This window comes from Mustela putorius, unplaced genomic scaffold (assembly GCF_011764305.1).
Source record: "Mustela putorius furo isolate JIRA1106 unplaced genomic scaffold, ASM1176430v1.1 tig00000174_pilon_pilon_pilon, whole genome shotgun sequence".
In the NCBI taxonomy this organism is placed as follows: domain Eukaryota; kingdom Metazoa; phylum Chordata; class Mammalia; order Carnivora; family Mustelidae; genus Mustela; species Mustela putorius.
Genome location: NW_025421304.1, coordinates 3,098,053 through 3,125,239, shown reverse-complemented (window position 1 = coordinate 3,125,239; position 27,187 = coordinate 3,098,053). Strand labels below are relative to the sequence as shown.

General features: G+C 42.3%; 1 protein-coding gene and 1 non-coding gene across 7 annotated transcripts in view; one reads left to right on the top strand and one right to left on the bottom strand.

Annotated features, from left to right (window-relative positions):
* The first annotated feature begins 13,762 nt into the window (after positions 1 to 13,762).
* Positions 13,763 to 27,187, top strand: part of LSM14A (LSM14A mRNA processing body assembly factor) — a 55,863-nt gene continuing 42,438 nt past the window's right edge. For all 6 annotated transcript variants that reach the window (XM_045075983.1, XM_013062858.2, XM_004765196.3 and 3 more), the window contains exon 1: positions 13,763 to 13,886. In XM_045075983.1, the coding sequence (XP_044931918.1) occupies positions 13,766 to 13,886 (121 nt within the window). In that variant the 5' untranslated portion in view covers positions 13,763 to 13,765. The remainder of the gene's footprint in view (positions 13,887 to 27,187) is intronic.
* Positions 20,760 to 20,866, bottom strand: LOC123391072. The gene has a single exon (XR_006605699.1). It is a non-coding gene; the product is annotated as a U6 spliceosomal RNA (small nuclear RNA).

Below are 27,187 nucleotides of genomic sequence, written 5' to 3'. Positions count from 1 at the left end.
TGTGAGTTTCAAGCCCCATGTTGGGCTCCATGCTGGGCATGAAGCCACTTTAAAAAAAAAAAAAAAAAAAAAAAACTGGGGCGCCTGTGTGGCACAGTTGGTTAAGCAACTGTCTTCAGCTCCGGTCATGATTCTGGAATCCTGGGATCAAGTCCCGGGATCCAGTCCCGCATCAGGCTCCCTGCTTGGCAGGAAGTCTACTTCTCCCCCTTCTCATGCTCTCTCTCTCACGCTCGCTCTCACTCGCTCTCATTCTCTCTCTCTCTCTCAAAGAAATTAATAAAAGCTTTTAAATAAATAAATAAAAATTTAAAGTGTTCAACAAGTCATGGGGGCAGACACTGGCAAAGGTTTAACAGAACGTTTCTGCATGAGAATTTAATCCTAGGTTTATTTCCCTGATGTGTTTGTCAACTACGTTGCTAGGCAACATTGCTTACAGTAAAAAGATCACTGGTAAATGATCTGGGCTGAAAGATAATGTCCTGATGGGAAAACCACTGTTTGGGGTTTCCCGAGTGTGAAACTCTTGTAACTGGGCAGGTCTCTTGCAGAGACCCTCGAAGCTATGCCTCTGGAATTGTGAGATTACCTCCCAGGAGGCATGGGCATTTAAATCAGAGCAGCTCTCACAAAGGCCAGATGTGGATCTGGCCTCCTTGCACGCACTGATCAACTGTGGCAAGCACATTCGCTGCGGAGAGCCCCCAGAGCCATCCTCCTGACTGCTATGGTTCTCGCCCTGTGTCACCCTGTGAGCCCGAACAAGCCTAAGAACACCCCTGATGGGCCTTCCACGGGTCATCACATCATCCACCACAATGACGTTTTTCTTTTCCTTTCCATAACTATACTCATTTCCTTTTCGTTTGTAACTTGTTATACTGAATTATGCTGAATTATAATGAATATAATGGTGGGGGGAAGGGGTTCCACAAGTGAGGATGACAGATGGATTGCTTTTCTCTTCATTTTGCTTCACTTTTTATTATGAAATAATTTTGAACTTAGAGGAAAGCTGCCAAAAGAATATAAAGAACCCCCAGAGAGGTGCCTGACCGTCTCAGGCAGAAAAGCATGCAACTTTTAATCTCTAGGTCATGAGTTCGAGCCCCACATTGGGCATAGAGATTACTTAAATAAATAAGACTTTAATGGGGGCGCCTAGGTGGCTCAGTAAGTCAAACATCTGTTCTTCAGGTCCAGGCGTGATCCCAGGGTCCTGGTTTGGAGTCCCACGTCAGGCTCCCTGCCCAGCGGGGAGCCTGCTTCTCCCTCTGCCTGCTGCTTTCTCTGCTTGTCCCCTCTCTCTGACAGGTAAATAAATCAAACCTTTTTTTAAAAAAGTACATGCTTTTAAAAACAAAAGATTAACATGGAGCCATCGTATCCTTTCACCCTTAAATATTTTATTATGAATTTGCTAAAAACAAGACACTTGTTTTTATGCATTATACTTGCACAATCACAGTATAGTTCTCAAAGTGGGAATTAACATCAACATAAAGCTATTACCTAATTGACAGACTTATGAAAATTTCACCAATTATCCCAATATTGTGCTTTATAGCAGATTTTTTTTTCCTGGTCCCAAATCCAATCTTTTAGTAGTCACGTTGCTTTTGGTTGTCTTGTCTCTTTATTCCTCTTTAATTGGGAATAGCTTCTTAGCCCTTTTTTGTGTACCATGGCATGGGAAGTTTGAAGAGTACAGGGTTTCCTTTGGCAGAATGTCCATTTGGGTTTGTCTGGTGTTCCCTTATAGTCAGATTCAGGTTTGGGGCCCCGCACTTTGGGGAACTCCACTCTGGCCCTCCCTGAGCTGTATCTCCCAAGTCTAGAGCCAAGAAGTCAAGCGCATGAAAGCCTGCCCACTCCCTCTTCTCGATCCAATGTCAGCAAACCTTTTCTTTAAAAGAACAGAGAATAAATACTTTAAGCTTTGCAGGCCCTAAGATCTCTATTGTAACTACGCAATTGTGCCATTGTAGCAAAAAATCAGCCATAGATAATATGCAAATGAATGGGACTCAAGTAACATTTTATTTACAAAAACAAGCTCAGTTGTTTAAGTGTCCAACTCTTGGTTTTGGTTCAGGTCATGATCTCAGGGTCGTGAGATTGAGCCCCACCAAGGGCTATGTGCTTAGTCGAGTCCAGTTTAGATTCTTTCACTCTCCCTCTGTCCTGCCCCCTGCATTCATGTGCTCCTTTGCTCGCTCTCTCCCCCTCTCCTCTCTGTCTGAAATAAATAAATGAATCTTAAAAAAAAAAGCAGAGCGGGTGCTTGGATGGCTCAGGTGGTTAAACAACAAACTGTTTATCTCAGCTCAGGTCTTGAGCTCAGGGTTGTGAGTTCAAGTCCCATATAGGGCTTCATGCCCATGGCTATGTACCACCACTGCCACCACCATGACCACTACCATGACACCACCACCACCACCATAACCACCACTGCCACCACCATGACTACCACTGCCACCATGACGACCATGATTCCACCACTGCCACCACCATGATGACCACGACCACCACCACCACCTTGACTACCACCACCTCTGCCATCACCACACCACCAGCACTGCCTCTGCTCAACACAGAGCCTTTAAAGCTCATTTCCCTCTCCCAGAACACTCCAAAGCCAGAAGATACTGTAGGGGCTTGCTGACACTAGTGCATACTCATGTCCAAGATACTTTGGGATTCCAACTAACTATGTAAATAAACAATAATATGGTGCCCAGATCTTGTAAGTGGTGAAGTGTATCTGGAAAGATGAACAATTCTTTAAAACATTACCCCATGAAATACGTCTAACTTTTAATATTTTTTAGAGGTAATTGATGAGCATTGGTCTAAATAACATCATTTTCAACAAAGTAATATTTTCAGCAAGGCATCCAATAACATCTAAATTTAAGAATTACTGCTATGTAATTTACATAATGAATGGAATATAGTAACATATAATCCGTGTTATATAATTTACTGTTCTTTTCATTATTTTCTTAATTTTTTTTACTCTTGTTTTAAAATTGTTTTATAAACTCTGAAAGTTGTTCTATTGTAATTTGTTTCTTTTTATGATGCTTTGAATCTTTAGGAGAAGGCCATTTCTATGAAAGTGTTTTGCAATACTATATTGATGAGTTACTCTATCATTTTTATTTGCCAATAGTTACACCTATACTTTTCATAATTTACTTATTTATATCTTCAATAACTCAGGTCACTGTCAGAACACATAATTAGTCAAGATAGGAGGAAGAGCAAAACAAATTTTGCACATAAAGATATAGAACTGAATCAGTTACCAAGCGGATGACTTTCTCTTCTAGCCGCAGTGGACAGACCTGAGGTTTGGACTGAAAAGCTATGAGTGCTGGTCTTGGTTCAGCCATTAACCTCTGGAGGTCAAAGCCACAACCTTTCCTGGCCCTTGGTTTTCTTCCCACAGTAGCATATCACACGGGTTCCCTGCTCTGCGATGCAGGTCATAGGAAGATCAAATGATTAAATGCTTTATTACCAGTACATTCATGGGCTGGTTGTTACCATTTCATGGCAGGCAAAAGGCTGTTCATGGGACTGTGGTCCTTCACGTTGTAGTGGTATTGCTTTTCTTTGACAGATGTTCTTGGAAATGACGGCAGGGTGCTGGAGCCATCCTCTCTCTCTTTACTAGAATCCTACCTTGGGAATGAGCGCCTTCTTAAATTTTGTGTGTTAGGTGCCTGCCTTGCTTCACCCCAGCTGTGGCCCTGGTGCCCTGGGGGAGATGCTTGCAAAGCTTCCAGATACAGAATAAGCCCTTGGAATTGTTTCCTGGTCTATTGTACTCTGGTTACTGACCCTCTATCACAGAGGGGTTGATCTTCTGCATTTCTCCATCTGCATTCCTCTGTATTGAGCTAAACATGGGCCTGGAAGTCATTAGATTTTAACCTGTGGCTGTCCATGGACTAAATCTCCCTTCTCTGCAAACTTTACATCAATACATACACTTCAGAAAAAACCACAAGTACAGCTATGAAGCTGTATTGTAGATTCTCTTTTGTTGGTGGCTGCTTTTTTACTTTTGGGGTTTGTTTGTTTTTTTTTTGTTGTTGTTGTTGGTTTTTTGTTATTTGTTTTTTTAGAGAGGGAGAGCACCTGCGAGCAAGCAGGGGTGGGAAGAAGGGGCAGAAGAGAAGGAACTCTTCTTTGCCCAGAGCGAAACCCATCAGGGGCTCAATCTCACAACCCTGAGATCATGGCCTGAGCCAAAATCCAGAGTCAGAGCCCTAACTGACTGAGCCACTCAGGAGCCCCCACTGATTCTCTTTTGAATCTTAGCCCTGGGATTGATGTATCTCACCAATTGCGGGGAATTGTGATCGCTGGTATTTGGAATAGATTTTCTACCCTCATTCTTTTTTTTTTTTTTGTCTCCTTTTAGGACTCCAAAGGCACATATAATAGACCATTTGATATTGTCTCAAAGGTCACTGAGACTCTATTCATCAATCATTTTCTTGCTATATTTCATTTGAATAATTTCTACTGACATGTCTTCAAGTTGACTTTCTGGTGTTCAGTTCCCATCTGCTATTAAGCCTTCCTAGGGATGTTTTTGATTTCTGATGACTCTCAACTCTGGGCTTACTTGTAAGTCATGATCCTTTTGGTTTTCAGTAGAAAGATGGTAGGACTTCACTGAGCCCCTCCTATCTGTCAGGACTTGAACTTCAAACTAGCATAGACATTTCTCCCTAAAATTCTAGCTAAACCTTTCAGCTGGATCCCCCGAGGTCTTCCCATGTGCGTGTTCACTTTAGGGGTCAGCCAGAGATGAGAGGGAATTTATATGCCCATTTTGTAGTTTCTCCCCATGACTCTCTCTTTCTGGGAAGTCCCCCTCAACTCCCAGCCCCAAAATCTAAACTCCATCTCTTCAGCTAATAAGACCACCCCCTGATATTTTAAGTCTACGGGTTCCTGAGAAATGGAAGAGTCCTCCAAGGAAAAGCCTAATAAATTGGAACGAACCCTGTTTCCCTCCCTTCTTGCAAGACTCATGTTCCCTTCCATTCCTGCCCACTTTAGGTTGTGTCAAAAAAAAAAAAAAAAAAAAGGCTGTTTAATCCCACATTTTTATCTCCATGCCCTCCCAATACCCTACTAAAATAATAGTGAAGGAGGTAAAATGTACAAATCCACAACAAGAGATGGGAATTTCAATAGAGATCAAGAAATAAAACATTTCAGCAGACTTTTTTTTTTAAGAATTTATCTATCTGTTTGTCAGAGAGAGAGAAAGAGAATGCTTAAGCAGGGGGAGCAGCAGGCAGAGGGAGAAGCAGTCTCCCCACTGAGCAGGGTCCCCGATGCGGGGTTGGATCCCAGGACCCTGGGATCACACCCTGAGCTGAAGGCAGACGCTTAACCGACTGAGCCACCCAGGCATCCCTCAGCAGACTTACTGAAAATGTAAAATAGAGGATGGACACAAAGAACAAAAATTGTATGCTTTCCCTTATACTAAGGTACCTGGAGTGGTCAAGTCATAGACACAGAAGACAGAATGGTGGTTGCCAGGGGCTGTAGGGAGGGGAGAACAGGGAAGCATTGTTTAATAGGTACAGAGTTTCAGTCTGAGTAGATGGAAAAGTTCGAGGCAGATGGTGGCGAGGGTTGCACAACACTGAATGCAGTTAATGCCACTGAACCTTCTACTTAAAAATGGTGGAAACAGTGAATTTTATTTATGTTTATTTTACCCTACATACACACAAAAATAGAGAATGGAGATAACTGGTAAAGCCAAGTACAGGAGGCCAATGACCAAATGCACATGGTGGGGGAGAGAAACAGTAGCCAAGAGGGGAAGCAAATCATCCTGGGACCCCCGACTGGCTTGTGTCACATAAACTCCCAGTACAACAAAAGGTAGGACTAAGACAAGGGCTGAACCTTGCCCCCTCGCCACCACTCTGAACAAAGAGCCATGTGATGGTTTGACATGGCACCCCACATCCAGAAAAATGGTGGACATCCTTCTCTAGAAAAGAACTTCTCTAGAAAAGAACATCTTTTAGTCTTGCTTTTAGAGGTCTGCCAGTTAAAAATCTAAGAGAGTGGCCTCCCACCTGATCACCCTAAGTGAAGTCCTTCAGTCTGAGTCCACTACAAACACAGAGGCCCCATCACAGACAGGAAATCTATCAGGATCTATGATCTGGTTCTCCTATGTGCTCCAGTGGACACCAGAGCTCTACGAAAGCCTCTAAAAAACACACCAAAGCTTATGTGCCATTAGACTCACTCTAAGACTGGCAAACAAAACATATAACCAAGAGGCAACATCCTCATACAATAGAACTGTCAGGAAAGCAAAGGCTGTACATAGAACAAGGCATCACACGGGCAGAAGGGACCCACCTAACAACCCATGCAGCCTGGACCTCAGTCCCGCATGAGGGAAATAAAGGCAACTTAGGAATGGAAGAGAAGTTTAAAATATCTCTAAGTACAACCCCCATAAGAGAAACCTTCATTTAACATAGCTAGAAATTAAGATAATGTCTAAAACGAGTGAATTGAGACCTGGTGATGTAAGCATATTATTTAGGGAAACCACCAAGAGAAACAGCCGAAGGAGTTAAAAGTGGTTGTCTCCATAGGACCATGGTGGGGGAGAAGTAGTCTGGGAATAATTGCTATGCAATAGAAGTTATACCACATGATTTGATGGTTTAACCTTATGCATGTATTAGCAGCACTTTGATTTTTTTTTTTTTTTTAAGAAAATGACTGGAATGTTGTGTTTTTTTTTCCCCCCTCATGTAGCATTGTTTCATTCTGGAATTTTCCAATTAAGCTTTTGGCTAAACACATACATATGATAATGATAATTATTCAGGAATCGGGAGGTTTGTAAAAACATTGTGTGCCATTAGAGTAATCAAGCTCAGCTCTAACACATCTTGGCTTTTCAGGATAATTAGACCACACTGGAGGCCCAGATGGGGTGAATGAGAAAGCCATGGGTGTCTGCCTTATAGTAACAGGAAAACATCACCCAGAACTACTCAACTGGCAATTGAAATTTGCATGTTAACTTAGTACACAACAAGAAATGAATAAAAATGCCTGGATTGGAGGCAAAACATTTCACTTTAAAATCCAAACATAGAACATAGGTGCAATAATGAAACTCGTACACAACCCATTTTAAGCCCTCACGTATTAAAATTGAATCCTGTAAAGCCAGAAGTGGTTCCCACCATATCTCCTGGTTTTTTTTTTTTTTTTTTAAAAAAAGGTCACCTTCTACTGTGAGCATCTTTCTCGAAATTTCACAAAACACTGGAAGATCATTTGTCTCTTAAATCACCCACAGAGATGTTTTGCGTGTCTGCTCAGGGTCCTGAGTTGGTACCAAGAATACAGAGGTGACAAGGTACCTACCGTTTCCGCTCTCGGCACAATATAACGACTCGGGTAGAAAATGGATACAGAACTAGGCAATTCACCGCAACGTGATTCACTCAACGGCAAAAGTTAGCACAGGTTGGATAGGAAGGCTGGATGGGCTTATGAGGACAAGGACTGAGAGTTATCTCAGACAGCCACTCTAGGGACAGCAGTGAGAAGGCCCTGGGACTGGATAGCTAGGCGAGGAGCTGCAGGGAGAAGGCTCCAGAGGGAGAAGAATCCCAGAGAAATCTAACGTGGCTTCCAGAACAGAGGACGAAGGCTGGAGAGTAGAGACGATGAAAGAGGACTTATTGCCTCCAACTGTGACCTTAAACTTTCTAGTTGGGTTCTTCTTTCCAGCCTGACTCTTAGCTCAGGTGGGAGACCCTGTGGGTTAAGCATCCAGTGCTGGGAACCAAAGCTACCCCCTCAAGCAGTAAGGACTGCCCTGCCCGTGACTGTCTTTAAGATAGTGACCCAACAGACCTTCACTGTCTACCTGCTCACACCCACCCACCTTTGTCCCGCATTTTTCTTACACACTGCAAGTATTTTCTGCACTTTGGAGATAATCTTTGAAACCCTAGACCGCTGTCTTCCCTGGGATTGGCCTCACCAAAGTAAATTCCTTTCTCATTTCCGCACCCTACCCCCACCATCTCGTGCCTTTCAATTCCATCAGCGGTGAGTGGCTGAACCTGGTCTGTTTGGGACACCACCGCCCCTCACCCTCCTGCCAGGGACTGTGGACCACCCCAACAGACTAAAAGAAGGGGGGAGAGAAGAGGGATTAGATGTAAGACAGGAAAATCAACCAGGAGTCAGCTCACACAGGGTTTTGTAAACAACAGACCCCAGGTTATTCTAAGGTCATAGAGACGGAAGGTTTTTTGGGATAGGGCTTTGAGGGCCAGGTCTGGCACCATAAAATTTGCATTTTAGAAAGATTTTCTTTGGATAAATTTATTATGGACTAGTTTCTATTATTTTGCTTACTTTCTAGTCACACACACACACATACACACACACACACACACACACACACTTCTTACCCATTTCTGTTGTTTGTTGTTGAGATCATTGGACAGATATTTGAGCAATGATTAGGTTAATGGTGCAACTAGGGGCATCCAGGTGGCTCAGTCAGTTAAGAGTCCAACTGTTATCCTGGGTTCAGTTCATGATCTCAGGGTTGTGAGATGGAACCCCTGCCTCAGGCTCTTTGCTGGGCATGGCGTCTGCTTGAGATTGAGGATTATTAAATAAATAAAATACTCGGGCGCCTGGGTGGCTCAGTGGGTTAAGCCGCTGCCTTTGGCTAAGGTCATGATCTCAGGGTCCTGGGATCGAGTCTTGCATCAGGCTCTCTGCTCAGCAGGGAGCCTGCTTCCTCCTCTCTCTCTCTCTGCCTGCCTCTCTGCCTACTTGTGATCTCTCTCTGTCAAATAAATAAATACAATCTTTTAAATAAATAAATAAATAAAATACTCTTTAAAAGATTAATATAACTATAGAGCGCTATTAAGTTTACAAAACACTTTGCCACATGTACTTTCATAGCAGATACTAGGAGGTAAATGATATAGACAGAGATTTCCTAGCGTCAACACTCTTCCACCCTGTGTCCATGGAACATACTGATAACCAGTCATGGCACAAAGTCCTAATGATTTCAGAGACACCCTCAGAACTGTCAACACAATTCTCCTGGCCAGCAATGCCAGCTACTCGATTTGCCATCCTAGAATGTTGTAAAATACATCCATTATGGAATCATACAGATGAGGTTGAAATTCATGATTTCCTACCTTAGTATTGGATCTAGGTTACTTGACATCTCTGAGCCTCAGTTTTCTCATTTAAAAATTAGAAGGGCACCTGGGTGGCTCAGTCAGTTAAGCATCTGACTTCAGCTCAGATCATGATCTCAGGGTCTTGAGATCAATCCCCATGTTGGGCTCCATGCTCAGCAAGGAGTCCGCTTGTCCCTCCGCCTTTCCCCCTGCTCATGCTCTCTTGTGCTCTTTCTCTCTCAAACGAATAAATAAAATCTTTTTAAAAAGATAAAAGTCAGCAAACAATGAAATTGTATCATCTGTGCATTTACCTATAGAAATTCAATGATCATGCTCTAAAAAGGGAAAGAGAGAGAGAGACAGAAATCAGTCACAATGACACACAATGTGCATGCACCGCCAAACAAACATAGGATGGGAGACATCCCCCATAGCACCAATTAAATCTCAGTTTGGGTATGTATCTCAAAATGAGCAGAGTGGTTCTTCAAAGGGACATATTTCCCAAAAACACAGGCCTTAAATGCAAGTCAACAATGTCATGTTACTTAACTGAAAGGCTAGCAGTCTATCCCAACTCTAGAGGAAAAACTGACCAGGAGGGCCTCCCTAAGGATAAAATGGACATATCCCTAATGGATATATATGAACAACAACAACAAAAAAAACTTCCAAATTCCACTTCCAGTTAGATTGAAAAGGTCACAGCAGACGATCACTTCTCCTGTAGTAAGAGAGGGGGGAAATGGGTAGAGTAAAATATATTTATTTTTACAGATATCACAAAGTGCTTTAAAGGAACTATTCTGGAAAAGGGGGATAAGACTTCATAAATGAGATTAGCGGCTACAGGGGGCATTTACCACTTCTGGGCCTGGGCAGGCGAGTGATGCGGCCTGCCACAGTCAGAGGACTCTGCTTGGCTAAGAAGAAACGACTAATACTATAAACATCTCTCTGGAGTAAAGCAACAGATTTGAAAAGATGAAAATTCAAAACACAGAGCTAGTCTTCCTCTTTGGTTAAATGGGTGGCAATGCAGAAGGCTGGGGACTAAACTGAAAGACCTCATCATCTCCTGATACTTGGGTCCAGGTCCCACCAGAAGGGGACGTCTGTGAGACACGTAGATCATATCTTGCCCTCAAGGCATTGGAAGCCCAGAGGAACTTGTTATACTGTGAATTATAGTAAGAAAAATTCATATTTGGTCTTCATCCTGTTTCTGGAACAGAGCTCCTAAAACACTTGGAATTTCATAACTACTGATGGTGATGAAGGTGTCTTCTTGTACATTAATGAGGTTACTTGTAGAAAGCACCTAAGAATGGAGGCTGGTTGCCAGTGCAGCGGACCTGCTAATTACAGAGTTAGACCTCTCAGTCCCACTCCAACCCTCTGCCCCCCACTGCCAACCTCCAGGGAGGCAAGAGAGGCCGGAGATAGAATCAATGGCAAATGGCCAATGAGTTAACCAATCATGTCTGTGTAATGAAGCTTCCATTATAACTCCAAAGGATAGGGTTTTGAGAATTTCCAGCTTGGTGGAGACATAGAGATGCAGGGAGGGCAGCATGCCTAGGGAGGGCATGGAAGCTCCATGCCCCTTTCTACATACCTTGTCCCATGCATCTCTTCTGTCTGGCTTTTCCTGGGTTATATCCTTTTATGATAAACCAGTGATCTAGAAAGTAAAATGTTTCTCTAGTTCCGTGAGTCACTATAGCAAATGAAGTTAACTCAAGGAAGAGGGTTGTGGGAACTTCTGATTAACAGCCAGTTGGTCAGAAGTATGGTAAAAACCTGAATTTGTGACCAAGTCTGAAGTCCAAAGGGGTTGGGGGGGTTGTTGGAGCCCCCAGTCTTTAGCTGGTTCGTTGGTTGGTTGGTTGGTTGGAAGCACATTTGATAACCTAGGCTTATGATTGGCATCTGAAGGGGGAGTAGTCTTATAGGACTAAGACCTCAAACTGTGGGATCTGATGTTATCTCCAGGTAGATAGTGTCAGAATTGAGTTGAATTGTAGGACACCCCAGCTGGTGTCCAAGAATCACTTGTTGGTATGGAAATCCTTATGCATACATTGGAATTGGGATCTTGGGGCTCTTAAGCAGGGGAGCAACATGGGATCTGGGTTTTCAGAAGCCATGGTAATAAAACATGTCACAGTTTTCAACTGTTTTCTAGCTCACAAGGTGGAGATTCATATATATAATATGCTATGGGGTATCACACTGATCAGCAGCAATTATGCATGGTTCCTGGCACCACAGGGGGCGGGAAACCATGAGTTACAAGACATTAACAGAAGCAACAAGATTGGTGATCCAGAGTGTAGCTAGAGGAGTACTCTTGGTTTCAGTATTGAATATCTGATTGAGTCCTGGGGCCAGTGATGGCAATGAGGAGCAGGGATAAAGGGCAGGTTTATTTGGGTGAAGGAAGGTTACAGATGCAGATAATTTTGAACATGTTGAGTTGGAAGCTTCACAGGAAGCACCTGTGAGACACACCCCAAAAACGGCATCTAGAAAGTACATAGTTTGTGTGACTGAGAGTCAGGATATCTGAAAGATGTAAATTTGGGAACCATCAGCTTTGCAATGGAAAAAGATGAGCTTGGGAAGGATGAGAAGCTAAGCTAGGTTGTAGGCCTGGAAGGGAAAGGAATGAACACGAGTAAGAGCTCAATTTCCCAGCAGGAAGCTGGTACTGAGGCAGATGATTTCATAGCCTTCCTTTGAAGCCATTGTGCACCAGGCTCAACACAACCTCCAGTCTTCTTTCTTGCCTCCCCCTCTCCACATTGCCACACTTCTCATCATTCCTTCACTCAGCTAACCAGACATCCTGTCTGTGCCCTGCCCTCATCCATACAGCAATTTACTGAGAAGCTGCCCTGTGCCAGGAGCTGTACTGGGTCCTGACCATACAGCAGTGACTAAAGCATCCTTGTCTCAAAATGTTTACATTCTAGCAAAGGAGACAGATACACACAAATAATTAAAAAGACATCTTGGGGAGAGATAAAGGCTGTGAAGAAAAAGCAAGCAAGTTAAGGGAATATAGTGATGCAGGTGTCCTATTTTAATAAAGACAATAGGGAAAGTCATCTCTGGAAATCACATCTGAGATCTGAATAAAGTGCTAAAGTTCTTGGTAAAGAAAGGGCGGCTAATGAGGCAACAAGGGGCTCAATCATATATATATTTTTATAAGCTTAAATAAGGGGTCTAGTTTCACTCTGGGTGACAAAGGATCACCGGGGAGAGGAGTATTGAGTAGAGAGGAAGGACGTGATCTGACTTAGATTTTGGCAAGATCCCGAGGGCTGTTGTGTGGAGAATTACCACTTGGGGCAAGAACAGAGGTAGAGGGTCCTTTTAGGAGGGAATTGTAGTAACCCCGGGCAGGGTAAGTAGGGTTTGTTGTACAGGGGTAGGAATAGAGATGGTGAGAAGTGATCAGATTCAGGTTATAGTTTATGGATGGAAAGGACAGGATTTGCAATCAGAACAGATTTCCGGGTGAGAGGTAAGTCAAGGATGACTCAAAAGATGAACAGTTGAATAAATGGTAGCAGTTACCCCAGTGGTGAATAGTGGGCAAAGGTTAATTTTAGAGGGAAAATCGCGAACATTGTTTTGGAGACACAAAGTTAATTACATGCTGATTAGACATCCAACCAGAGAGGTTGAGTAGACTATGGCTTATACAAATCCAGAGTTCACAGAATTGATCAAAGCAGCAGACAAATGCTTGGGATTGGTCTGTGTGGTGGCATTGAAAGCCACGAGCCTAGATGAGACCATCTGAAAGTGTTGGACAGAGTCCCAGCTCCAGCAGCTGCGAAGGGGAGTTGGGGGGGGCGGTGTTGGTTGGGTAATGGGAGGCTGTCATGGTCCTTGAGAGCTTCAAGAGGGCACAGTAGCTTCAAAAGGGGAAAGGACGACGTCTTAAAGGGGATTGCCACGAGTCTGGAGGCGGATGGGCCATTTTGCAGGCTGCGAGACCCACATTAGCGGACACAGGACGACGGACAAGATACGACGGGTCTGGAAATGGAGGCGGCCGCAGGGGTGGTCAAGAGGGCCGCGCGCGCCTCCACTCCAGCCCACCGTGTCCTGGCGCCACGAGGTACTTCGCCTCTCCCTGAATCGTCTCTCAAGCCGCGCGAGCACCGCTGCCCCGGAGTAGGCCAAGCAGCGCCGCCGGGACTACCGAGACCGCGGGAGAAGGCTGAGCCGCCCGCACCCGGCAGAGTCTCGCGAGAGCGCGGCCTCACCGGCCCAGCATGCCTCGCGCCGCCGCCGCTGCCGCCGCCGCCGCCGCCGCGCCGCGGCTTGAGGGCGGGAGGCTGGGGGAGGGTAGCGGAGCCGGCGCCGCCGCCATGTTGGGTCTGAGGCGGCTGCTGTAGGCGCCGACGGAGCGAGCGCGCTTGTGGAGCGGCGACAGCGGCGTGGGATCTGCCTCTCTGCGAGCGGCCCGGAGCGGCGGCGGCGGCGGCGCCATGAGCGGGGGCACCCCTTACATCGGCAGCAAGATCAGCCTTATCTCCAAGGCGGAGATCCGCTACGAGGGCATCCTCTACACCATCGACACCGAGAACTCCACCGTAGCCCTCGCCAAAGGTACGCCGGGGCGGGCCTCGGGGTGGGGTGCTGCGCCCGGCTCTCGGCCCGCGGCCTCCTCGCTCCCTCTTTGCCTCCTCCGTGGTCCTCCCGGAGGCCGCTCCCTTCCCTCCCTCCGGGCCCGGGCGTCGCGGGCCGGGCCGCGGCCTCCCCGGGGCTTCCTGGCTTCCTCCCCGAAGGTCCGCGCCTTCAATCCGGGAACTACAGGACCGAGAGCGGGGCGGGCGGGGCGGCCCTGAAGTCCGAGAACGGGCCGGAGAACACGGAGAGACGTGTCTTCCAACTCCGAAATTCGGGGGTTCTGTCGTCTTGCCACAAAACAGATTCTGAGTATTCAAAGAATTTCTCCGCCTCGCTTGAGTTTCGTGCGATTTGTTGATTCGAAGGGACCTATTTTCTCACGTTCTTAATTTCGGTTCGTCCCGGTATTCATCAGGTGAACTGTAAGTAGTGTGCCGAAACTTTGGGTTTGCTCGGCGACGCAGACCGTCTCCAGCTGCCACCGGTACCGTCGAGCAGATCGCGTCCCACTTGTCTCCTACGCGGTCTTGTTTACCTGTTAAACCGGAATCCTTCTTCTCGGGGGCTGTTGTGCAACCATCTCTTTACAAATGCTGGCGCTTCTCGCCTCGACCCTTGTTTCTGGAAAGCCGGTGGGGAGGAGGGTTGAAGCTTGACCCAGGACCCTTGTTCCGAAGGCGGATCTGAGTGGTCCGTGGGCTCTGACCGGTCCCTGTGAAGGCTCCCTGGGATGGCGAGGCCGGGGCACTGAGGAGGAAAGTGTCGTACCCGTAGTATTTCGGTTAAGCGTCGCCCAGTCTTGAGTGGGTTTTGTTTCCGTTCACACGTGCTGGGCCTTCGCTCCGCCAGAAAACCAGGAAGAAAATAAACTTGAGCTCCTGCTCTTAAAGCAAATCTCACAAGTTTGGAATCCTTAGAAGAGGGTAGCGAGATAATTAAGGTAGCTTTCCAGGACATCTCGTGGCGTTATGGGATGCACTCCGTGGGCGAGACAGAGGTCCAGGGCTAGGAAGAAATTTTCTAAATGTGTAAAAAGAAGAAAAACTTAATCTGTAACTAGTAGGAGAGTCATTTCACAGTATGTCACACTAAAATGTCACACTAGTGACACTTTTGGTGTCCTTTTTAATAACACTTGTGTTGGGACAAATTTTATACCTGAGGTAAGGAGTCTTAAGTCTTTTTTTTTTTTTTTTAATCTTCACTTCTTTTCCACTCCCAACCCATGGGTCTTTAGCTGTGTAGTGTCTTAGTTTTTAATGGCTTTATGAAATTATCAAAAAGGCTTTCTAAAGCTCTTGGTGAGAACCACATACAGTATTTTTCATTAAAGTTGTTTAATAACTTTTTAAAAAGCATTGTTTTCCGTAATCTGAATTTTTAGGTGTCTTGCCAGTTTAGAGTTTGAGTTGATTGTGCTTTTACTTCTCACAATGAAAAAAAACTACATACATTCTTAAGATTTCTGATGTTTTAACTTCAGTTTTTTTAAAGCCTTTGGATATATTCTTTTATTCAAGAAAACAAAAAGTCTATATTGTTACTGACCCACATTTTTAAAAAATCCATTTCGGCTTCTAGAGTTAATATTAACTACAATTTTATTAGTCTGTAATAGTTCAGTTCATATGCCAATTTGTTCCTTGTATCCTGACTTGATAAATACGGGAACAGCAATGAAAAGATGTTTTTAAATCACTGAATTGTCTGTACTTACGGCTTTGATAATTAATCCCCCATATATAATACATGCTTTTTGTTAAGCAGGAGGAGTTATTTAATATGTAACAGAGATTTGGGAATTCAATTGTATTTGCAAAAACTGAAGTTACCAAATTTTGGTAGCTTACTCTACATAGAAGTATCTAATCTAAATCTCCAATAAAGCTATCCTGTCAACACTGGGCACTTCAAATTCCAGAATTAGAAGTGGGGTGTTTGGTCTTAAAAGTTTAGAATTTATGACTTGTGAAGTAATGTGATATCTGATATTCCACCTTTTTTAAAATTTGGATGATGAAGCAGTTGAACTGATTCAAGCCAAAAAGTTTGTTTGTGCGGTTTAGAACACAGTATGTATTTATATTTAGAGATCCCTGTTATCTTTGTGAACTATCAGTTGAGTTAATCTCTTCAAATGACATTCTTAGAATTCTCTTTTGGATGTTAATTTTTTTCCCCTCTCTGGGAAGAGGGTTTTTTTCACCCCCTTTTATTGTGAAATTACCTCACACGTTGAAAAGATACATAGATAAAAATGGAATATTTTTAAACAAAGATCCTTGTAAGGACCACAGAGGGCAAGGCAGACTGTTGCCAGCATCCCAGAATCCTCCCCCTGCATCTTCCCATCATCACAACTACCCACTTAAGCTGGATATGAACATTATTCTAACATTTATAGTCTTATCACTGAAGTTTACATCCCTGAATAATAGAGTTTATGTTTGTCCTTTTTGAACTTTATATAAATGGAATCATCTTGTATATATATTTGATTTTGTTTTGTTGTGGCGTGGGATTTCATCAGGAATATAACAAGCTTATTCTGCATTCATTTTTTATGTTCTACAGTTAATGTTTAAATTGTTTACAATTTTTGCTATTATGAACAATGCCTTTGTGAACATTTGTTTTTAAGTGCGCTGATGCCTGTTTGTGTACTTTTCTTAAGGGTGTGTACTTGAATTGCAGGGTCATGGGGAATGTGTGTCTTTATTAGGTAATGCTAAGCAGTTTTGTTGTTGTTTACTAGTTTTTATTTCAGTTATTAATATATGAGAATTCTAGTTCCACATCCCTTACCAACAATAATATTTAGTACCAGATATTTAAATTCTGTCGAGTCTGGTGAGTATGAGTGTACCTGGCTTTAATCTTCCTGATTACTAATGAGCTGAACACTTTTTCATATCCTAGTCATTTGGATTTCATCTCATGAAATGCCTTTGAAATCTTTTGCTCATTTTACTACTGAAATGCAGGTCTTTTTCTAGAGTTCAGTATTCTGAGTACAAATCCTTTGCTGGGTATATCTGTTGCAAATACCTTTTCCCATTTAATGGTTTTTTTGTTTGTTTTTTGTTTTTGTGTTTGTTGTTGTTGTTTTTAAGATTATTTATTTATTTATTTATTTAACAGACAGAGATCACAAGTAAGCAGAGAGGCAGGCAGAGAGAGAGGAGGAGGCAGGTTCCCTCACCAGGCAGAGAGCCTGATGTGGGGCTGGATCCCAGGACCCTGGGATCATGACCTGAGCCAAAGGCAGAAGCTTTAATCCACTGAGCCACCCAGGGGCCCCCATTTAATGGTTTCTTTTGGTGAACATAAATTCGTTTTAAAGAAGACATGTTTATTACTTTTTTATTTATGGCTAGTGTTTCTTTCTTCTTTCTTTCTTCCTTCCTTCCTTCTTTTTTTTTTAAAGATTTTTATTTATTTGACAGATCACAAGTGGGCAGAGAGGCAGGCAGAGAGAGAGGAGGAGGAAGCAAGCTCCCCACTGAGAAGAGAGCTCCATCCCAGGACTCTGGGATCATGGCCTGAGCTGAAGGCAGAGGCCTTAACCACTGAGCCACCCAGGCGCCCCCCTTTCTTCCTTTTTAAGGAATTTTTCCCTACCCCGAGGTCATAAAGATACTTAGATTACTTTTTCAGAACTTTCTGTTTTGCCCTTTCACTTAAATTTAGTAAGGGATTCACTTGGTTTACATGATCCAGGTTAAAACAGGTCCTTTACTTGGATATTACTTATAATTTAAATTCATGTAGAACTATACAATGCTCTTAAAATTTTGGATTAGTTCTATTAGATGTGTTCTGTAGTTAAGGTGACCAAATGGCCTGGTTTGCCCTGGTGGAAGGTCCTTGTTTGTGCCTGTTGTTCTGGCATAATTATTAAAACACTCCTTTTCAGGCGCCTGGGTGGCTCAGTTGGTTAAGCACTTGCCTTTGACGCAGGTCAGGGGATCAAGTCCCATATGGGCTCTCTGCTCTGCAGGGAGCCTGCTCTCCCTCTTCTCTGTGCTTGTGCTCTCATACATGATCTCTCACTCTCTCTGTCTCACACATAAATAAATAAAATCTTTTAAAATAAATAAATAAAACCTTAAAAAAATAAAACTAAAACATCCCTTCTCACTCTTGAAAGTGTTCCAGTTCGGGTAATAAAATGTATGATCACACTAAATATAATCAAAAGCCCAGGGGTAGTAACTAACTGGGTAATGTCCTTTATTTTCTGCTAGAGATTTCACAGACTATTTCACAGACTAGCTCTAGCTCTGTAAAGGTAATATTGAAGTTAAGTTTGATGAGCTTTGATACACAGAATCTTCTTATGAATGTTAAGGAGTCTTAAAGGCAACTTAGAAAGACTGATGTCAGTCTGTTAAGTATGTTAATAGATCATTTGGTCTGTAGTTTGTCTCTTGGAGTCTTTGTCACAGCTCTGAGTTTATTTTCTTCCTGATTGTGACCTGCACATCATCTTCTTTGCTTATTTGCATAAGTTTGTCACCTTCCTTCCCTCCATAAAGTCTCAGTTCCTGGGAGAATGAATGTTTATTTAGTGAATAAATGGAAATTATTTAGCATTTTAGGTTATTAATCTTGTAGAAATCTCTTGGGAGAATCTCCAAATAGTACTTTCCATGTTCACAATTATATACCTCTTTAAAATTGAAATGCCTAAGGTATTGCCCCTCACCTTGTCCCCACAGTGAGAGCTTTTGGAGACTAGAAATACAGGAGGATAAAATCTTATGACAAAATTGACATTGTTAGGGAGAAGGAGTTTTTACCTTGTGACTCAAGCTCGGTTATAATTTTCATTTAAAATTGAAGGGAAGAATTAGTTCCAGATGTTCGAGTGAATTGAAAAGTGGTGACACGCATGAATAGTTTGTAGAATATTTCCAATTACTGTATATTCAAACCTGTGTCTGTGAATATGATGCCCAAGCACATACTAGAGACTGGATATGAAGAGATTGCGAAGAATGGAAGTTTAACAAATGCGGAGTTTTGTCTCGTTCATTGCTCTACCCTTGGTGCCTAGAACAATGCAAGCCCCCGGTAAATATTTGAATAAATGAAAGGATAGTTGTAGTTATTGAAGATTTCTTATTATGGGAATTTCAAAGTTGGAGAAAGTACATATTTCCCATAAGTGTTATGTTTGTAGATTTTTATAATACTTAAATAAAATGGGCTAAAATGAATGAAATTCTTATTTCATCTACATTATGTTAGCTATATCTGGGTAATACACCACTCAAATGAAAACCAGGTTGCCACTGCATTAGGAAAGTATTTGTAAAGAAGAATGTTTAATAAGTCAGGTGCTTTTAAAATGATTTGTCCTTAAAATCAAGGCATTGGTAGGAGAATATCAAAGCTGGTAATAGATTAGTTACTTAAATTACATAAAGTAACTTAGTACTAAATTACTTATTACTTAGATCATCTGCTAAGTCCTGCCCATTTTTATACCTTAGCCACTTCTTGATTGTTAATTAGCCACATACTCATAAACTCCATTGAGTGAATAGGAGAGCTCTGTAGGATGGATGAAATGCCTGGAAAGTGCTGTATTGATTTCTTGCATTCTCACATGAGTTGGGGACCTAATCCAGCAGTTCACAAAATCACTACCTAGAATGTCCAAAGATCTAGTAACTTTTCAGGCTGCAGTTTCTTTTGGTTTAGTGAGGTTGCCAGAACTTGAGCCTTGGAAACAGTTTATTGTTGCTATGCAGTCCACAGAAATACTTAGTAATTTGGGAGTCTGAAGTCAATGTCAGAAACTAACTGCATCTTTGCGAGGAGTAAGATAAACTGTGGCTTTCTGAGTAAGAAGTAGAGAAAGCAGGGGCGCCTGGGTGGCTCAGTGGTTTAAAGCCTCTGCCTTCGGCTCAAGTCCTGTCCCAGGATCCTGGGATCGAGCCCACATCGGGCTCTCTGCTCAGCAGGGAGCTTGCTTCTCCCCACCCTTCTCTGCCTGCCTCTTTGCCTACTTGTGATCTCTCTCTGTCAAATAAATAAATAAAAATCTTAATTAAAAAAAAAAGTAGAGAAAACAGTAAAAAGCCTGAAGAAAATAATAATAGAAGGAAAGAAATAGAAGAGTAAAGAAATCTTACCTGTGCTTGACACATAGCAAGGGTTTCGTAGTGTTTAACTCAGTGCCACAGTAATACTACTAGTAACTGCAGATGACTTAACCTGAGTTTACTGCTCCATGGTAGAAGATGCCCTCTACAGAAACAGTTTTCCTTCTTATTTCTCTGTGATGCTTTACATTAATACAGTTTATTTTTTTAGACACACATATGTGCGTGCATGCGCACTTGGGGGGATGGGCAGAGGGCGAGGGAAAGAGAATCTTAAGCTGGTTCTACGCTCCTGGAGCCCAACCACAGGGCTTCCTCTCACAGTCCTGCGATAATGAGCAGAAATCGAGTCCAACAATTAACTGACTGAACCACCCAGGCACCCCTGAAGTAATATTTAAATTAGCTGTATTAAAATCTAGATATCGTTGAAGTAAGTTTTTTTTTTTTTTAATTTTTTATTTTTTATAAACATATATTTTTATCCCCAGGGGTACAGGTCTGTGAATCACCAGGTTTACACACTTCACAGCACTCACCAAAGCACATACCCTCCCCAATGTCCATAATCCCACCCCCTTCTCCCAAACCCCCTCCCCCCCAACCCTCAGTTTGTTTTGTGAGATTAAGAGTCACTTATGGTTTGTCTCTCTCCCAATCCCATCTTGTTTCATTTATTCTTCTCCTACCCACTTAAGCCCCCATGTTGCATCACCACTTCCTCATATCAGGGAGATCAAAAAATATGGAACGCTTCACGAATTTGCGTGTCATCCTTGCACAGGGGCCATGCTAATCTTCTCTGTATCGTTCCAATTTTAGTATATGTGCTGCCGAAGCGAGCACCGTTGAAGTAAGTTTTAAGATTAATTTTAATTTAATTTTAATCTTAATTTTTAATGGATGATGTGTAAGTTAGTTTGCAAAATATTTTATTCACAGGGATCTTATTCTAGTTTTGGTTTTTTGGATTTTTTTTTTTTTAAGATTTATTTATTTATTTGGGGGGGCAGAGGGAGAGGGAGGATGAGAGAGAGTGGAATCTCAAGCAGACTCCTTGTGGGGCTCAATTTCACAACCTGAGATCGTGACCTGAGCTGAAATCAAGAGTCCCAACACTTAACCAACTGAGCCACCTAGACACCCCTCTTATTCTAGTTTTGTGGGGTATTTATTTCTCAAAGAAAATGTGACCAAAAAGCCCAGTTGGAATGCTTAGTAGCTCTTTGGCCTTGGACAATTTATTTAATCCTAGCTTTAACTTGTTCTTTTAAATATACATAATAGTACCCATCATTTATTCTGAGAGTAAATGAGGTAGTATCAAAAGTGCCTGGTTTATTGGGGCGCCTGGGTGGCTCCACCCAGGGGTTAAGCCACCCTGGGTTAAGCCTCTGCCTTCAGCGTGGGTCATGATCTCAGGGTCCTGGGATCGAGCCCCGCATCAGGCTTTCTACTCCCCAGGGAGCCTGCTTTTCCCTCTCTCTGCCTGCCTCTCTGCCTACTTGTGATTTCTGTCTGTCAAATAAATAAAATCTTTAAAAAAAAAAAAGTTGGGACTCCTGGGTCAGTGGATTAAGCCACTGCTTTCAGCTCAGGTTGTTATCCCGGGGTCCTAGGATCGAGTCCCGCATCAGGCTCCTTGCTTGGCAGGGAGCCTGCTTCTCTCTCTGCCTCTGCCTGCCACCTTGCCTGCTTGTGCACTTGCTCGCTCTCTCTCTGTCTCTGATAAATAAACAAATTTTTAAAATCTCTTTTTTTTTTAAGTGACTCAAAATTTAAAAAAAAAAAAAAAAAGTGCCTGGTTTATTGTAGGTGCTTAAGAGAGTATAACTATCTCATTTTATTTCCAGCCACCATCTCCATCTCTGTCTTCTCTAGCACCTGAACTCCGTAAGTCATTCAGACCTACTGTAAGTACAGTATGTCTGTTGAACTTACTACCCTTCACTGTCCCACATGCCCCTCAGGGCTTTACTTCCCTCTTTATCCTGTTTAAAATCCAAGAGCAGTTACCATCAATATTTAGCATAAACTCAGCCTCCTGCCTCCTCCCGCTTTCTTGTACAAGCTTAGAGAAACCACAGTCCTGATTATATCAACACAGACATGCTGACCAGTTTCACTCTAAATTCACATTCACTAACCTCATCACTCATGGTTACTTCCCTACAGTCATACTGTATTTCCATAGTCTCCTTGTTCCATTTTTTTGCATGACTCTTTCATTCCTTCTGTTTTCCTCAGACCTCCAATACCTCCTACCCATCTTCACTTTCAGTCTGTGAACCTTGCTTCCTATTTGAGGAAAGAACAGCAAGCAGAAGAGAATTTTGATGAACTCATCCTCCAATCCCACATATATCCAGTTACTCACATCTGTGCTCTACACTTTCACTTTTCCAGTGGTCAATGTAGAGAAAGTGTTCTTCTCTGCCAGACCACCCTTCCCCTTATGTAAATTCCATCCCCTCTTGATTTGAGGTCATTGCTTTAGCAATTCTCTACTCTCTTCCTGTAAATTCAGTTTTCCTTCTCTCCTAGATCTTTCCTGTCTGCGAGGAGATCTGATGCTAACTCACCCATCTTAAAAAACAGCAACAAGAAAACACTATGACTCTTAACTGTTTCCTCTATTACCCCATTTCTTAAAGATATTGATTGATTGATTGATTGATTGATTGATTTGACAGAGATCACAAGCAGGCAGAGAGAGAGAAAGGGAAGCAGGCTCCCCACTGAGCAGAGAACCCGGTGCAGGGCTCTATTCCAGGACCCTGAGATCATGACCTGAGCCGAAGGCAGAGGCTTTAACCCACTGAGCCACCCAGGCACCCCACTATCACCCCATTTCTGTCCTTCCCTTTACACCAAAATTCCTTGAAGGAATTATCCACACCACTTAACTTATATTATTTTTTGAACCTAGTTTATTTAGGTTTTTATTTGCACAGGTGACAGACTTCTTGATATACTTTATTTTACCATTGCACTTTTCTCTTGATAATCTCTTACAGTTCCTGACTTTGAATACTCTCTGTACATTAGTGACTCCTGTCTCCAGCCTGGACCTCCTCACTTGTATGCCCAGTTGCCTCCTTAACACACCTGGAGAAATGTCCACATACCTATTTCTCACATACTGTTTCTCCATCTGATTGAATTGACAGTTCATCCTTTTAGTTGGTAAGACCAGAAACCTTTGAGTCATCTTTAATTCTTCTGTTCTTCTCACACTTCATATGCGTTTCTGATCCTATTACCTTCATTTTCAAAATATATCCAAAATCTGACCTCTTACTGCCTCTACTGCTCTACTTTGATTTATTATCTCTCACCAGACTTTTCAGAGACACTCAGGGCCTCGTATTTCAATGTTGACCTCTTATTTAATTCTCTTTTTACCCCCAGTTGTGTTTGAGGGCATCTTTAGCATTTAAAAACAAACAAACAAAAAACTACATGGAATGTGTGGGTGGCAAATTATTTTTAGTGAGCCTGTGTTTTTCTTAATTACTTGACTCTATCATCCTAAATTCAGATTTATTTTTATTTTTATTTTATTTATCTTTTTGCAAGGGTGGTGGGGAGGGCCGAGAGGTAAATTATCCTCAAGCAGACTGCTGAGGCAGGAGCCTGGCGCAGGGCTCAATCCCATAACCCATGAGATTGTGACCTGAGCTGAAACCAAGATTTGGATGTTTAATTAACTGAGGCACCCCAAGAGTCTTTTTCTATAAAACTTTGAAGGTATTGATTTGTTGTATTCTGACATTCTAGCGTTGCTGATGCCAATCTGGTTCTTAGTTCTCTTTCCAGAAGCTTTGTTCTTGGAGTTCAGAAATGTTACCACACTGATTCCTGAGTGGTTCTCTGTGAATCTTGTAAATCCAAAGACTCCCAAGTCTCTTCAACCTAATAAATTCTGTCTTAGATTAGTTTCTGTCTTGTTTCTCTTCCTCCATTCCTCACCCATGTTTTGAATTCCTATTGAATGCAATATTGTGTGTGTGTATGTATGTATTTTTTTTCTGTTATTTTCATCTCTGTATCTTGGTTTTATAGTTTGGGAGATTAAAATATAAAACCAACTACAAGAAAGAAAGCACAACTGAAAGCAGCTTAAAGAATAAAGATTAAATTTATACTGCATTGGACAAGGTTTTACTTTTATTTACTGTTGATAAATCCTACTAAAACTATATGCAAGGACTTTTTTGTTGTTTTAGGCATAAAACTATAAAGGACAAGGTAGATTTGGAAAGGAGACAAGAGCAACAAAATTTTGGAGTTTGAAAAGCAAGTGGGTGAATTTAAATGACTTAGAAGAGCTGAGAAAGCTACAACCTAAGTAGACAGTGGGTTACACCAAGAACTAACCTGATTCACACCCAGACTTCTGAAAGGCTCAGCAATTGGCATTACCAGTTGCAGTGGAAACTAGAATGAAGTATGAAGTAATGAGTTGATGAGAAGAATGAAGGAATGAGAACTGAAGATGGAGTTAAAAACTGGAAGATTAACTCAAAAATTGTTTTAATGGTGGTCAGATTTCCAAATCCCTTTTTGCATTTCACACAGCTGGATAGCTGCTCTTCTCCAACACTGGTACTCTCTGGAGAGGGTGGGATAGAGTGTCTGGAAAAACGTGGACACCATTAAGAACAGAGGTACCTCTACACTAAAAACAGCTTGGAGCAAATGGGGCATTTAAGAAACTTACATCTGCCTGGTACTTATTATTTAGTAAGCTATTCATTCAGGAAAATTGCTAAGCACCTTCTATGACTACATGCTAGAGAGTATGCTAGGTGCTAGGAAACAAAAGAGCAGTCGAGACAAGATTTTTAAGAACACAGCATTTAGGAGTGCCTGGGTGGCTCAGTGGGTTAAGCCTCTGCCTTTGGCTCAGGTCATGATCTCAAGGTCCTGGGATCCAGCCCCACATCAGGCTCTCTACTCAGCTGGGAGCCTGCTTCCCCCTCTGTCTCTCTGCCTTCCTCTCTGGCTACTTGTGATTTCTGTCAAATAAATAAATAAAATCTTTAAAAAAATAGAAAAGAACACAGCATTTAAGATGCAGCCTGACGGATAATTACAGTTAGCCACAGGAAGAGGATATCTAGTAGGAAGTATCTGGTCCCAGGTCACAGGGAGTTTGCAGTCTTATCAGGGAATAACTAGAGCCCCAAACTTTTATCCTGACCCAAAATACCTAGTGCTCACTTAAGGTGGGATCACAGTTGCTCTCATTCAGGTCCTTAGATCATCCAAGTTCCTTCAGATTTGAGGCCTTTTCATAAAATGCCTTTGGGGTTCTCTTCCCCTACTCCTTATATGGATGTGGTTGAAGAATGAGCAGTGCAACAGATTTAAGAAGTCACAGTGGAAAGAAAAAATTTAAGAACTCTGGAAGGCATAAGTGACAGTGAAAATGTGTCATATAGCGTGCTCAGGCACTCTCCCCTCCCCTTTTATTTTACTTCCACTGCTAAATTTATCTTAATATATTCAGTTTGTCACTTGAATGACAGGCTAAGAAGTCTGAATTTTCTTGGTAGATTTTGAGAGCCATTGGAAGTTTTTTTAGCCGATAAGGTAACATGTCAGAGTCAATCTTTAGGAAGTTTATGCTACAGCATTGTGCAAAAAACATTGGAGGTGAGAGGAGAGGTTGACAATAGTGACGTCAGTTGAAGTATTTTAAGAGTTTGGGAAAGAGGAAATATAGGCCTAAACTTGTTAAAATAGAGAGGGAAGAACAGATACATGAGAAATCAGGAGAGTGGGTTAGCCTTTAAAAAGTTGATTGGGAACAGGGAAGAATTGAGTGATGGTACAACAGCGATTCCTATTAACTAAAATTGGGAATGGATCAGAAGGGACATTAGATTTATTTTTCCTGGTTCTGCTTGAGCATCATCACCCCCACAAAGCCTTCCCTGATACCCCACAATTCAGGAAATGCTAAGTTGTACCTTCTGTGTTGTCTTTTTGTTTTCTGTTTTCTTCTTGTGCTTACCGTGCCTTACTACTATGTTTCACAACTAGACATCAGCATCTTTTCCCCCTTATGTCCCTTTTACATAGCAGAGTAACTATTTGTTGGTCTCATAAAGCGTTATTTTTTCTGAAAATTTACCTGGGTCGGAAAATGTGGTACTTGTACAACTTAATATTTAATAGAAAAATTGTGATAATTGAAGACGGTATTAAAGATATTTTACTCTCTCAAATTAATAATGATGAGTATAGTTCAGTTTTCTTTTGCAGTCCTGTGATTTACAGAAATGTTTCAGGATCTTATCTACAGTTTCAGAAGGGTCCTGGTAAATATGTTTAGCATTATTACTGTTGTTTACTGCCTCAGTACTGCAGTTACTGCCTCACTGTCTAAAATTTTGAATCGCTTTTTGGTTATACAATTTCTCCTCATGCCACTCTCCCTAAATTCTTACTCTCACAAGTCATTACTCCCTTATGCTTAGTCTGACATTCTCATGCTTTAGGAAAAATATGTCAGAGTAAATCTGCAAATGTTAGTAATTCAAGGGGAAGAATCTTGCATGGGGAAAGCAAGTGAAGTTGCAAATGGGAGAAGCTAACTAACTGAGCAAGGTCTCAAATCTGTAATTGTGGGAGATGACTTTAGATTAAAAGAAATATAAGGTCTCTACCCCCCTGAGTGCAAGCAAGAGGGAAAAAAATGAGTGAAGATGATGAAATGTACTAACGAAAAGGACAAGATGGTTTTGGATCTTTTTAGGCAAACCAGAGGTTACTTCAACGTTTAGAGTCAAAGTAATGAGTTGGTTTTAAGAATATTTGAAAGGTGAGGGGCACCTGGGTGTCTCAGTCAGTTAAGTGTCTGTCTGCGGCTCAGGTCATGATCCCAGAGTCCCAAGATCAAGTCCCACATCGGACTTCCTGCTCAGCAAAGAGCCTGCTTCTTCTCCCTCTGTCCCTTACCCCCACTCATCCTCTCTCTAGCTCTCTCTCAAACAAATAATTAAAATCTTTAGAAAAAAAGAAAATGCCTGAATGATGAGAGGAAAGTTACCTTCATTGGGAACTCTGGAGTGAGGGTGGTTTTTGTCTTTGGATTGCCAGTGGTTGGTGTGTGATCAGTGCTGAGGTGGTTGAGAATATTGCAGAGAGAAGGTTGGT